The sequence below is a fragment of the Pristiophorus japonicus genome, chromosome 8 (genome assembly GCF_044704955.1).
Source record: "Pristiophorus japonicus isolate sPriJap1 chromosome 8, sPriJap1.hap1, whole genome shotgun sequence".
NCBI lineage: Eukaryota > Metazoa > Chordata > Chondrichthyes > Pristiophoridae > Pristiophorus > Pristiophorus japonicus.
The window spans coordinates 94,789,916-94,803,290 of record NC_091984.1 but is presented as its reverse complement, the minus strand read 5'-3'; the positions used below and the strand labels follow the sequence as shown (position 1 = coordinate 94,803,290).

Sequence of the window (13,375 nt, the reverse complement as noted above, 5' to 3'; positions counted from 1 at the left end):
TGGATAAGTTGGGATTGTTCTGCTTAGATCAGAGAAGGTTTGACAAGATTGGATAGATGTGTTCAAAATCATGAATCATTTTAATGGAGTAAATAAGGAGAAATGGTTTTACCTGGCAGAAGGATTGATGAACAGTGGTGTACATTTAAGGAGATATTTCACAACTCTCAAGAAAAATATATTCCAGTGAGGAGGAAAGAGTGTAAGAGAAAAGATAGCCATCCGTGGCTAACTAAAGAAATAAAGAAAGATATCCAATTAAAAACAAGGGCATACAAAGTGGCCAAAACTAGTGGGAGGACAGAAGACTGGGAAGCTTTTAAAAGCCAGCAAAGAACGACTAAAAAAAATGATTAAGAAAGGAAAGATAGTCTATGAAAGTAAATTAGCGCAAAATATAAAAACAGATAGTAAGAGTTTCTATAGGTATATAAAAAGGAAAAGGGTGGCTAAAGTAAATGTTGGTCCCTTAGAGGACAAGACCAGGGAATTAGTAATGGGGAACATGGAGATGGCAAAAACTCTGAACAAATTTTTTTAATCTGTCTTTACGGTAGAGGACACTAACAATATTCCGACAGTGGATAGTCTAGGGGTTATAGGGGGGAGGAACTTAACACAATCACAATCACTAAGGAGGTGGTACTCAGTAAGATAATGGGACTAAAGGCAGATAAATCCCCTGGACCTGATGGCTTGCATCCTAGGTTCTTAAGAGAAGTAGTGGCAGGGATTGTGGATGCATTGGTTGCAATTTGCCAAAATTCCCTGGATTCTGGGGAGGTCCCAGCAAATTGGAAAACTGCAAATGTAATGCCCCTATTTAAAAAAGGAGGCAGACAAAAAGCAGGAAACTATAGACCAGTTAGCCTAACATCTGTGGTTGGGTAAATGTTGGAGTCCATTATTAAAGAAGCAGTAGCAGGATATTTGGAAAAGCAAAATTCGGTCAGGCAGAGTAAGCATGGATTTATGAAGGAGAAGTTATGTTTGACAAATTTGCTGGAATTCTTTGAGGATGTAATGAACAGGGTGGATAAAGGGGAACCAGTGGATGTGGTGTATTTGGACTTCCAGAAGGCATTTGACAAGGTGCCACATAAAAGGTTACTGCACAAAATAAAAGTTCATGGGGTTGGGGGTAATATATTAGCATGGATAGAGGATTGGCTTACTAACAGAGAACAGAGAGTTGGGATAAATGGGTCATTCTCTGGTTGACAAACAGTAACTAGTGGGGTGCTGCAGGGATCAGTGCTGTGACCCCAACTATTTACAATCTATATTAATGACTTGGAAGAAGGGACTGAGTGTAATGTAGCCAAGTTTGCTGACGATACAAAGATGGGAGGAAAAGCAATCTGTGAGGAGGACACAAAAAACTGCAAAAGGACATAGACAGGCTAAGTGAGTGGGCAAAAATTTGGCAGATGTAGTATAATGTTGGAAAGTGTGAGGTCCTGCACTTTGGCAGAAAAAATCAAAGAGCAAGTTATTATTTAAATGGAGAAAGATTACAAAGTGCCGCAATACAGCAGGACCTGGAGGTACTTGTGCATGAAACACAAAAAGATAATATGCAGGTATAGCAAGTGATCAGGAAGGCCAATGGAATCTTGGCCTTTATTGCAAAGGGGATGGAGTATAAAAGCTGGGAAGTCTTACGACAGCTATATAAGATATTGATGAGGCCACACCTGGAATACTGCGTGCAGTTTTGGTTTCCATATTTACAAAAGGATATATTTGCTTTGGAGGCAGTTCAGAGAAGGTTCACTAGGTTGGTCCTGGGGATGAGGGGGTTGCTTTATGAGGAAAGGTTGAGTAGGTTGGGCCTCTACTCATTGGAATTTAGAAGAATGAGAGGTGATCTTATCAAAACGTATAACATTATGAGAGGGCTTGACAAGGTGGATGCAGAGAGGATGTTTCCACTGATGGGGGAGACTAGAACTAGAGGGCATGATCTTAGAATAAGGGGCTGCCCATTCAAAACAGAGATGAGGAGAAATTTCTTCTCCCAGAGGGTTGTAAATCTGTGGAATTCGCTGCCTCAGAGAGCTGTGGATGCTGAGACATTGAATAAATTTAAGACAAAACTAGACAGTTTCTTAAACGACAAGGGGATAAGCGGTTATGGGGAGCGGGCAGGGAAGTGGTGCTGAGTCCATGATCAGATCAGCCATGATATTGAATGGCGGAACAGGCTCGAGGGGCCGTATGGCCTGCTCCTGTTCCTATTTCTTATGTTCTTATTAAGAGTCGCTAACCAGAGGACACAGATTTAAGGTGATAGGCAAAAGAACCAGAGACATGAAAAAACAATTTGTGATCTGGAATGCAGTGCCTGAAAGGGAGGTGAAAGCAGATTCTGTAATAACTTTCAAAAGATAATTGGATAAATACTTGAAGGGAAAATGTGACAAGACTATGGGGAAAGAGCAGGCAGGGCTAGGACTGATGGCCAAAGCTGGGTTTGAAACGTCATGTCTATGACTCACCGCTGAAGAGCAAAGTGTTTAAAAGCCAGAGGGAAGCGCTGGGGAGCAGAATCAGAAGAGGCTCCACATGAAGTTCACGATGTTTGGAGAACTCGGCGCACTGAACAGGCAGGGAATGCTGTTGTTGCTCCTCGCCGGAATACTCTCTCTCAGCCGAGCAGGTAAGGCTAGAGCTGGTGAGCTCCGTAGGGTGCTTTATCTCGGGTTTGTGTCTGGGCTGCAGTGTGAATGGGGAGGCCGGAGTGCTGGGTGTTGTGGCGCGAGGTCGGTGCCTCCTCGGGTGGACGGATTGGTTTGGCCGTACAATGTTGAGACGCCGCGTAGAAATAAATAAAACAAGAAAAATATACATGCAGAGATATTGGAGGGCAAACTATTTCACCCCATAGTTATTATTCAGCTTTCTGATTACTTATAATAACTTTTATTTATATAGAGACTTGGTTGTGCTCTGAACAAGAGCTGAGTCTAAATGAAATCTGAGCACCACAGTGGTAATTGTCTTCAACCTTAGTGATTCCAAATAGAAATAACATCAATTGATCTGACTGTTTTTGCTATGGTCTGTTTTAACTTTAAATCGCGGTTGAGCGAGGCTGCAGTCTGATCTGTGAAATGATGTTTGTAATAAACACCAAACCTGTTGAGAACAGGCTGTAAAATGATCCGTGAGCCTGAACTTCTCCTGTGTTCCCTCACAGCCAACCCCTGCTGCTCAAACCCCTGCCAGAACCGCGGAATCTGCACCACCGTCGGCTACCAGGGCTATGAGTGCGATTGCACTCGCACCGGGTTTTACGGAGAAAACTGCACCACACGTAAGTTCCCCAACAAGCTTTCACCGTGCACTGTTACTGTGCATATTTCTGTTTAACCCAACGCCGATCTCAAATCATTCACCAATTGCTTTCTTCTCCATCAGCCGAGTTCTGGACCTGGTTGAGACTGACGCTGAAACCAACCCCCAACACAGTGCACTATATCCTGACCCACTATCCCAGAGTTTGGAACTTGGTTAACCAGATCCCTTTCGTAAGGAACAGCATCATGCGTTACGTCTTAACGTGTAAGTAAGATGGACTATTTTCGGGACTTTTATTTGTGATACTTTGAATCATTCTAAACACAAATGGCATTATTAAATGTAGAGGTTAAATGTAAATGGGATGGTGTTTTCAGTGAAGTCGCACAGTGCAGTCATGTAGCGCGGGGAAGAATTCCTTCGGGTGCATGCATGGTAAATGCATTTGCCGCAGGTTTGGCAGGTTCAGTATTGCTAGCGAAGTAAAATAAACGTGTTTACGATTTTGCCAGTAGATAGGGGACAGGATATCTTCAGATCGTGAGCGGAAGAATTCTTGCCATGTGATTCACTAGAGTGAATTATTAATTTCATGTTACTTAAGAACTACATACATATTGTTTCTAATTGGTTTGAGGCATGTGGTATCTGAATATGAATACAATTCTTTTCCCCCCCAAAAAAACAGCCAGAGCTCATTTGATTGAAAGCCCCCCGACCTACAATTCAAATTATAACTACAAGAGTTGGGAAGCATACGCTAATGTCTCCTACTACACCAGAACTCTCCCTCCAACTCCTGAAGACTGCCCAACTCCAATGGGAGTAGTTGGTGAGTTAATAATACAACTGTACTGTTACAACAGCCTCTCTGACTGTATGATCCAGCACTGGGCTGATATTGAAGGAGAAAATTCAAAACAAAGAATGTTTCTTATATTTCCTGTTAATGTAATTAATTGCATTGGAGCAGACTTTCTCACAATATGGAAAGGATGCTTCCACCAAGATAGTCATTTAGGGGAGGAGGAAATCTTAAATTTGAGTTGAAGTGGGAAAAGAATCCCTGTGAAGATGGAATCTGGGAGTAAATCGATGTGGAAAATCCTTGGTTGAGTGGTGATCAGATGTAATCCACATTCCCACCTTGCTTCCAGAAACTTTGCTAGCTGTTTTTGGGCAAAGGGGGTAGTGGGGAGAGAAGGAAGATTGTATCCACATTTTCAAGAATGTGAAGCAAAAGTGCCTCTTTACCGCTCCCGCTGCACAGTGTGAGCACGTATTGTGAAATTGCACACCACCAGCTCAAGGTATTTCATCTGTTGAAATGAATGGATGGAACACTTGTGTGATATGTGCTTCTGGTTTCCATGGGGTATGCAGAAGCAGAATTTTTACCCCTGGAGGCTGGCTCTCTGTTATTTACTTTTGAACTAATGTCAATTGTGGGTGGAAAATGTTTTCTCGAGTGGTGCTGTCTCCATCCATATTTCTTCTATTCAGTAACATACAGTAATGTTACTCCTCCTACAGACATTCTTTAAGGTGTGTTAGTCAAATGCAATCCATATTACTACTTAGGGTTGGGAAGGTATGCCACCACTTGAATAGGGCAATACCCTCAAAGCCTCCTTGATAAAATGCAACATCCCCATTGATACCTGGGCCAAAGACTGCCCTAAGTGCAGGAACTGCATCCGGGAGGGCGCTGAGCACCTCGAGTCTCATCGCCAAGAGCATGCAGAAAGCAAGCATAAGCAGCGGAAGGAGCATGCAGCAACCCAGTCCCACCCACCCTTTCCTTCAACCATTGTCTGTCCCACCTGTGACAGAGATTGTAATTCCCATATTGGACTGTACAGTCACCTAAGAACTCATTTTTAGAGTGGAAGCAAGTCTTCCTCGATTTTGAGGGACTGCCTATGATGATGATGAGGACAAGATAACTTTTTAAAGATATATATATTTCTCTTCCTTCACAGGAAAGAAAACACTGCCTGATCCCAAGTATTTAGTAGAAACATTTCTCATGAGGAAGAAATTTATACCCGATCCCCAAAGGACCAATATGATGTTTGCCTTCTTTGCTCAGCATTTCACCCACCAGTTTTTTAAGACCGACCAGAGCCGAGGCCCTGCATTCACTACTGGATTGGCACATGGCGTAAGTACAAATCATACAACTGTTCTCAGTTGGCTTTCAACAATAATTCATCAAGAATGGATGTAAATTAAAATAATCCATCTTTGTACTTGTTTACTATAAATCGATGTTTTATGTTAAATACTATCTACAGTTCTAAAATTAATGATTTCTAAAATCACTGAGTACTTATGCTTTGTATTCTTTACATTATACAGGTTGACCTGAGCCATGTTTATGGAGAAACTTTAGACCGACAGCACAAACTGAGATTATTTACAGATGGAAAACTTAAGTTTCAGGTAGGCTTGAAGCTGAATTTGTTATTGCGTATCGTAATAGTATAACAACATTTGCATGTTCAATGTCCAAGTATCTTTGATTGTTTTTGCAGTATTTTGATACAGCCCAAGTGAAATCTTAGCTAACACACAAAATTTCTTGCAGGTTAACAATGGAGAAGTCTATCCTCCCACTGTTCAAGAAGCACCTGTAGAGATGACTTACCCTCCTCATGTCCCAGAACACTTGAAGTTTGCTGTGGGACAGGAAGTCTTTGGTCTGGTTCCAGGACTGATGATGTATGCCACGATCTGGCTACGGGAACACAACCGAGTCTGTGATGTGTTGAAAGTGGAGCACCCTGACTGGGACGATGAACAGCTTTTCCAGACTACCAGACTTATACTGATAGGTGAGTGGATCCAGCATGTCCAGCTGTCTCCTAAACTAGCTCCTGGCCTTTGGGATCAATGCAGACTAAGATCACCGATACAAAGTACTGTGGTGTAATAGAAAAAAATTGCATATTCATAGAACTGTACAATTTATGAAGTTTACTTCGAATTAAACAGCTGTGGCTCAGCGGGAAGTACACTCGCCTCTGAGTCAGAAGGCTGTGGGTTCAAGTCTCACTCAAGGGACTCGAGCACATAAATCTAGGCTGACACTCCAGTGCAGTGCTGAGGGAAAGCTGCACCATTGGAGGTGCCATCTTTCGGATGAGTTGTTAAACTGAGGCCCCATCTGCTCTCTCAAGTGGAGCTAAAAGATCCCACTGCACTATTTCGAAGAAGAACAGGGGAGTTATCCCCGGTGTCCTGGATAATATTTACCCTCAATCAACATAACAAAAAAACAGATTATCTGGTCATTATAACATTGCTGTTTGTGGGAGCTTGTTGTGCGCAAATTGGCTGCCGCTTTTTCCACATTACAACAGTGACTACACTCCAAAAGTACATCATTGGCTGTAAAGTGCTTTGCGACATCCGGTGGTTGTGTAAGGTGCTATATAAATGCCAATCTTTTTTTCAATAAAGTTTTTTTGGCAAAAAATCTTTGTTTTTAAATAAATCCTCAAGCTATCATATTGCCACCAACAGGGGAGACCATCAAAATTGTAATTGAAGATTATGTGCAACATCTGAGTGGTTATCACTTCAAGCTGAAATTTGACCCAGAGCTGCTCTTCAACCAGCAATTCCAATACAGTAACCGGATTGCATCGGAGTTCAACACCCTCTACCACTGGCACCCCCTGATGCCAGATTCCTTCAAAATCGAGGACAAAGATTACAGTTACCGTGAATTCCTCTTCAATAACTCTGTGTTGCTGGAGCACGGCATTTCCAACATGGTGGACTCGTTCTCTAGACAGATTGCTGGCAGGGTAAGAATCAACTAATGTTCAGTCTGTTTCACCATGGCGCAAAAACCAGGAAGTGATTTCTGCTGCAACCCAGGAGGTGGTTTTAAAACTTGAACTGTTGTTGCCAAATGAACACACTTCATGTCGTTAAAATTATATTGCAATTAATACTGGCTTTGTTTCACTTTCCAATTCTCCGAAATCAGTAACCGTAGAAACTTTACTAAATGCACCATTGATTCAAAAGGAATAGTATTTTTCCAGAACATTCATGAACAAAATGAAATTTATCAGATTATTAAGCAATGAAACTGTTGGACTCGTGACTTATGAGACTTTTAAGCTAATGATCCTGATCTTTCTACAGGTTGCTGGGGGCAGGAATATGAATCCAGCATTGCTGAAAGTGGCTATCACTACCATTGAGCACACTCGTCAAATGCGATACAAGTCTCTGAACGAGTATAGGAAGCGTTTTGCCTTAAAGCCATATGAATCTTTTGAAGACCTCACAGGTAAGATCTTTATTCGTAAATTGTGTTTAAATGGTATTTGATAAAATTCAACACATTTAACTCTAAATAAAAAAGTTAAGGGTCAATCTGAAGACCTTCATTTTACTCTGAAATCTGGGGCCAAATTTCGTCCAGATTGAGGTGGAAAGCTTCCTCTCTGATCTCTGATGCCTACTAGGTTCCTACATGCAGTGTTATTGAGCAGTCTTTATCCAGCTCCAAACATTTTGTTATTGATGTGTGGCTGTAATACAGCATTAACGAACACTAAATTGGCAGGCTCTTTCAGGATGAATATTATAGGAAATGGAAATAACAAAGTGGTACAGTATGACATGCTCCTGAAATTGAGAGTTAAGGTATATTTTCTGGAGCAGAGTAGAGTAGATCGACCTTTGCTCTGCTGCTAACATGTGCTATATCTGACCTGTGAGTGTTTGATGCTGACACAGGACAAAAACTGGAACCATATTCCACAGTCCACTACTAACATTGCTCATCTTGATGAGCAGGAAACACAATTCAGTTAAAGGTGAAGCATTACCTCTACTAGTGATCATTTTGTGGGTAATGCACCACCTAACACTTAATATTCTCCAGTTTCCTCCTACAAACTTATCAGATTGTAGCTCGTCTACTTAAGGAGTAAGTAGGATGTTCCATTTTTTTGGAGGGGAGGAGGCGCATCATCAGGTTGGCAATATTCGTTGGCCCACCCATGGGTTGATCACATTAAAGCTACAGCAATGCTCATCTGAGTTTGTGGAACTGAAAATGTGATTATTTATGTTTGATAAAGAACATATATAAATCTTTTCCATATTTACATTTTAAAAAAAAAGGTTTCTAAATGTATAGCATTTGTTGTACTTTATTACAAATATCTTTTATCTTACAGGAGAAAAAGAAATGTCAGCTGAGCTGAAAGAGCTTTATGGAGATATTGATGCAATAGAGATGTATCCTGGTTTGATGATCGAAAAACCAAGACCGGGAGCCATATTTGGAGAAACAATGGTTGAGTTGGGTGCCCCTTTCTCTTTGAAGGGTTTAATGGGAAACCCCATTTGCTCCCCAGAATACTGGAAACCAAGCACCTTTGGTGGGAAAGTTGGCTTTGACATTGTGAACACTGCAACACTGAAAACGTTGGTTTGCAACAACGTGAAAGGACAATGCCCAATTGTTTCGTTCAGTGTTCCTGAATCTGTACCCAGCAAATCAGGCTCTATCAGTCCCAAGTCTTCCAACTCGGGTCTGGACAGTGTTAATCCACAGGGGCATGCACTGTTGAAAGAGCAATCAACAGAACTTTAAGAGACGATGTTTTAATTGAATAAATGTAGTAATTAAAAACCACTACAGTGATGGTAGAGGTGCTACAATTGGTCTCAGTGCCCCGGCTTAAGGAGGAGAAAAATCAGACAGGGTTCATATTCCTGCTCACTATCCAGAGATCCCCTGCTGGATTGCCCGTGTGCAGATGTTGGGTGAGGACAGGATTGGGCGTGGGTGTGATGTCCCCACCCCTGTAAACAAGTAGCCCGCCAACACACAGTATTAAGACTCACACATGATTAACTCTTATCTTGGTGAGGTACCGGAGGGTAACCAGCACCCATCAAAGAATGGGTCCAGGAGAAGGAGAAAATTGGCAAAAGATGATGATAGGTCATCATCATTATACGGACACATCCTCCTAGCAAACTGGCATGTGGCTCATTAAGCCTGCTCTTTCCGTGGTCTGTGGAATAGGTGAATTAGAGTCCAGATAGGGTAAACTGTATATTTCTTTATTTGTTCTCAATATGTGGGCGATGCTGGAAATGCTGCATTTGTTGCTCATTCCTAGTTGCCCTGCAAAGGGCATTTTATTTAGAGTGTCCCAAGGAAATGTTCTATGTAAGTACTCCCCGATTCCTAAAGGCAGAAAAGCACAATGCCAAAATATTTATTCATTCCCCTTAACTCCACTACTGAAGCTCTGGCTGGAAGCACTTCACAGCAGCCCCGTGAGCTATTTGATCATCTCAACCTATCGTTATCCATGTTACCTTTAGCTCCAGTTCCAACCAGATATTGTGAACTAATTTCCTGTTAATCTCTAGAGATGTGCATGAGATGCGTTAATTTTGAAGATGCATCCTCCAGTTCAGATAGGACAGCACTGCAATTGACCCGAACATCTTTGTTCTGGGTATGGAAGCATTCAGCTACGGTTCTCATGCCTGATAACTAGTCAGTGACCCTAGCTGAAAGTGCACATGTGCGGATATTTGGTAATGGCCTTCTCACAGTCACATAGCTCACAAACATTCACCGTCTAGGCTCACACACGGGGCCTGTGGAAATGTGCTTCAGCGTGAGTCAACAGCTTCAAGAAAGAGTGGGTGGAAATGCTAATGTAATTATTTCTAAATGGCTTCAACACATTTCTGTATTTATTATTATTTATTTTAAACTTATTATTTATTGTCTAACATTGTCAATTTTATCTGAACTATACTTATTTATTTATGGGGGAACAAATGCAGTTTATTTAAAATATTTTTTTTGATACAAGGAACAAAGGCTCAGGAATTTTTGTTCTTGCCATCTGAGGTTTATACTTAATTATTAAAGGGGCTGGAATTTGCAAAATGAAAATTCCAAATTGGGCGTGTTCCCAACATAGTGATTACCACGGAAAGGCAAGATCCAACTGTAGCGTGGTAGAGTTTTTATTTTGTAACATAATCCCTTTAAATAGTACATCGACTTTTGAACTTGATCAATTTATTGAATGAATGTACGATCTATGTGCCTACAAAAGGCTGTAAGAGATAGATACATCTTTGTAAGCAAAAGCTTTGCTGCTCTGCAAGCATCACCCAACATTTCTCTTGTATATACAAGGATTTACAACTAGAAGCAGCAACAGTAAAATGGATCCCAAATGAAAGAAACAAATTTTAGCAATAAGATACGAAATTGTTCAGACCTTGACGTCTGGGAATGATGCACTGTTAATTATTGGCAGCTCACTCGGCTGATTGCAAGCTACTGTAATTAAGCATTACTGTATGTTTTAGAATACTTGCAACCCTTACAAAATATTCTTTCTGTAAAAAAAATCCTGTTGACAGGCTGCACTTGATAAGTATCTATTTCCTTTTGTACTTTTGGTATGTCAAAATAATAAAAACTAATCAAAACAATGAATTTCTGTCTCAGCCTGATTTAAAAGCAATTCAATGTTGCAACAGCTTCATTGTGCTAGAGTTTGCTTGACTTTGCCCAGAAGCAGGGATGGAGCAGGCTGGCTTTTATGGAAGAATACAACTAGCAGAGTTGAGCGGGGCTAGTTGAAATATTAATTGAAAATTGAAGGCTGAATGCACAGCAAATCAACTTTCCTAACCTCTCACTTCTCAGAGGACCGACGGATAGCTAATGTTGTTCCTATCTGCAAAATGGGAGATAGAACAAAACCTGGGAACTATAGACACTGACTCTAACCCTAAATGCAGGAAAGGTGCTGGAATCTTCACTAAAGAATTGGTAGAAGAACATCCAGAGACAGAAAATATAATAAATATTCCAAAAGACTAAGTCAGGCTTAACTAAGCTGATTGAATTCTTTGACGAGATAACAGACAGAATAGCCAAGGGGAATGTAGTAGATGACATATACTTGGATTTTCAAAAGGCCTTCGATAAGGTACTACACAGTAGGCTCATGACAAAAGTTAGGGCATATGGTGTCGGGACAAATAGATGAATGGATGGCAAATTTGCTAAAAAAAATAGAAAGCACAGAATAAGAATAATGGATAGTTAATCCAATTGGAGGAAGGTAGAAAGCAGTGTTCCCCAAGGATTGATGCTGGGACTACTGTCACTCATAATTTGCATTCAAGATTTGGACTTAGGAATAAGTAATTCGATATCAAAATTTGCAGATGATACCAAACTTGGGGGTATGGCTAACACTGAGAAAGAATGCAACATAATACAGGAAGACATTAGAAAACTTGCAGACTGGGCAGTTAAGTGGCAAATAAACTTTAACATAGATTAAAGAAAGTGATGCACTTTGTTAGGAAAACATAGAAAGATCACCTACATCTTAGAAAATAAACTAAATGGGTAGAAGAGCAAAGGGATCGAGGGATACATGTGAACAAATCATTAAAAGTAGCATTGCAAGTCAGCAAATTAAAGCAATTAAAAGTGCTAATAAAACACTAGGATTTATTTCTCAGGGTATTGAGTTCGAAAGTAGTGAAATTATGCTAAACTTGTATAGAACCCTGATCATACCACAGTTAGTGTCCTGTGTACAGTTCTACTTTCCATACTATAAAAAGGACATAGAAGCACAAGAGAAAATGAAAAAATAGACTTACAAGAACTGAGAGATTACAATTATCATGAATGATTAAACAAGTTGGGGCTTTTTTCTTTAGAAAAGAGAAGACTTAGAGGAGACCCGATAGAGGTCTTTAGATTATGAATGGGTTGAACAGGATAGATGCGGAGAGAATGTTTCCACTTGTGGGAGAATCCAAAACTAGGGGTCATAAATACAAGGCAATTACTAATAAATCCAATAGGGGAATAAGGGGAAATTTCTTTACTCAGAAAGTGGTTAGAATGTGAAATTTATTACCACAGGATGTGTGTGAGGCAAAAAGCATAGATGCTTTCAGAAGGTCACTGCACAAGTACATGAGCGAAAATGGCAACAGAAAGATGTGCTGAAAGGCTGAGGTAGGTGGAATGGGAGGAGACTTGTGCGAAGTATGAACACCAGCACAGACTCGTTGAGCTGAATGCCCTGTTTCTGTGCTTTATATTCCATGTAATTTGATAAAAAGGAGGAAAGCATTTGAATCTATGGTCTTATTCAGCAGTAACAACTTGAATGTATTTAACGTAGAAAAATATCCCAAGGTGCTTCACAGAAGCATAGTCAGACAATAATCAGCATTGAGCCAAACAAGGAGATATTAGGAAGGGTGATCAATAGCTTGATGAAATAAGTAGTTTTTAAGGAGGGTCTTAAAGGAAGAAAGGGAGGTCGAGAGGCATAGTGGCTTAGGGAAGGAATTCCAGAATTTAGACCTTTGGCAGCTGAAGGCACGGCCACCAATGGTAGAGCAAAGGGAGTGGGTGATGCACAAGAGGCCTGAGCTGGAGGAGTGCAGAATTCTCAGAGGGTTGTAAGGCTGGGGAAGATTATAGAGATAGGGAAGATAAGTGGGCTGACAACATAGAGACACTGGAGAGGTTGAGAGAGCTGGTGGAGAAGTAGAGCAGGGTGCCTTCAGTGTACATGAGGAACCTGGTTCCATGTTTTAAGATGATGTCGCCAAGGGGTAACATGTAGATCAGGAAGAGGAGGGGTGGGGGCAAGGATATATCCTTGGGGGATTCCAGAGGTAAGATTATGGGAGTGGGAAAAGAAACCATTGCTGGAGTTACTCTGGCTATGGTTGGATAGGTAAAAGTGGAAGCAATGAGCTGGATGATGGAGGAGAAATGTAGGACAAGAATAGATAATGCCCCATGGTCACAGTCACGGAGGATATAATTTGTGACTTGAATTATATAGGTTATATAGGGCCTTGGTGAGACCACACCTGAGACCTGTTTACAATTTTGGTCTCCTTACCAAAGAGGTGGTGCAACAATGGTTCACTAGATTGATTCCTTGGACCTATATTTTCTGGTGTTTAAAAGAATGAGAGGTGATCTTATTGAAATGTAAAGAAATTCTTA

General features: G+C 40.9%; 1 protein-coding gene across 1 annotated transcript; it reads left to right on the top strand.

Annotated features, from left to right (window-relative positions):
* The first annotated feature begins 2,553 nt into the window (after positions 1–2,553).
* On the top strand, positions 2,554–10,813 carry LOC139268635 (prostaglandin G/H synthase 2-like). Its single transcript, XM_070887117.1, has 10 exons — positions 2,554–2,662; positions 3,203–3,319; positions 3,424–3,567; positions 3,992–4,135; positions 5,286–5,467; positions 5,665–5,748; positions 5,894–6,140; positions 6,832–7,118; positions 7,465–7,612; positions 8,511–10,813. The coding sequence occupies exons 1-10, from the start codon at positions 2,569–2,571 to the stop codon at positions 8,927–8,929; spliced, it is 1,866 nt and encodes a 621-aa protein (XP_070743218.1). The 5' UTR covers positions 2,554–2,568; the 3' UTR covers positions 8,930–10,813.
* Positions 10,814–13,375: the final 2,562 nt, after the last annotated feature.

Coding starts and splice junctions, on each gene's coding strand:
- LOC139268635 (XM_070887117.1), top strand. CDS start 2,569: ATGAAGTTCACGATGTTTGGAGAACTCGGCGCACTGAACAGGCAGGGA. Junction 3,320..3,423: donor CGGAGAAAACTGCACCACAC/GTAAGTTCCCCA, acceptor CTTCTCCATCAG/CCGAGTTCTGGACCTGGTTG. Junction 3,568..3,991: donor CATGCGTTACGTCTTAACGT/GTAAGTAAGATG, acceptor CCAAAAAAACAG/CCAGAGCTCATTTGATTGAA.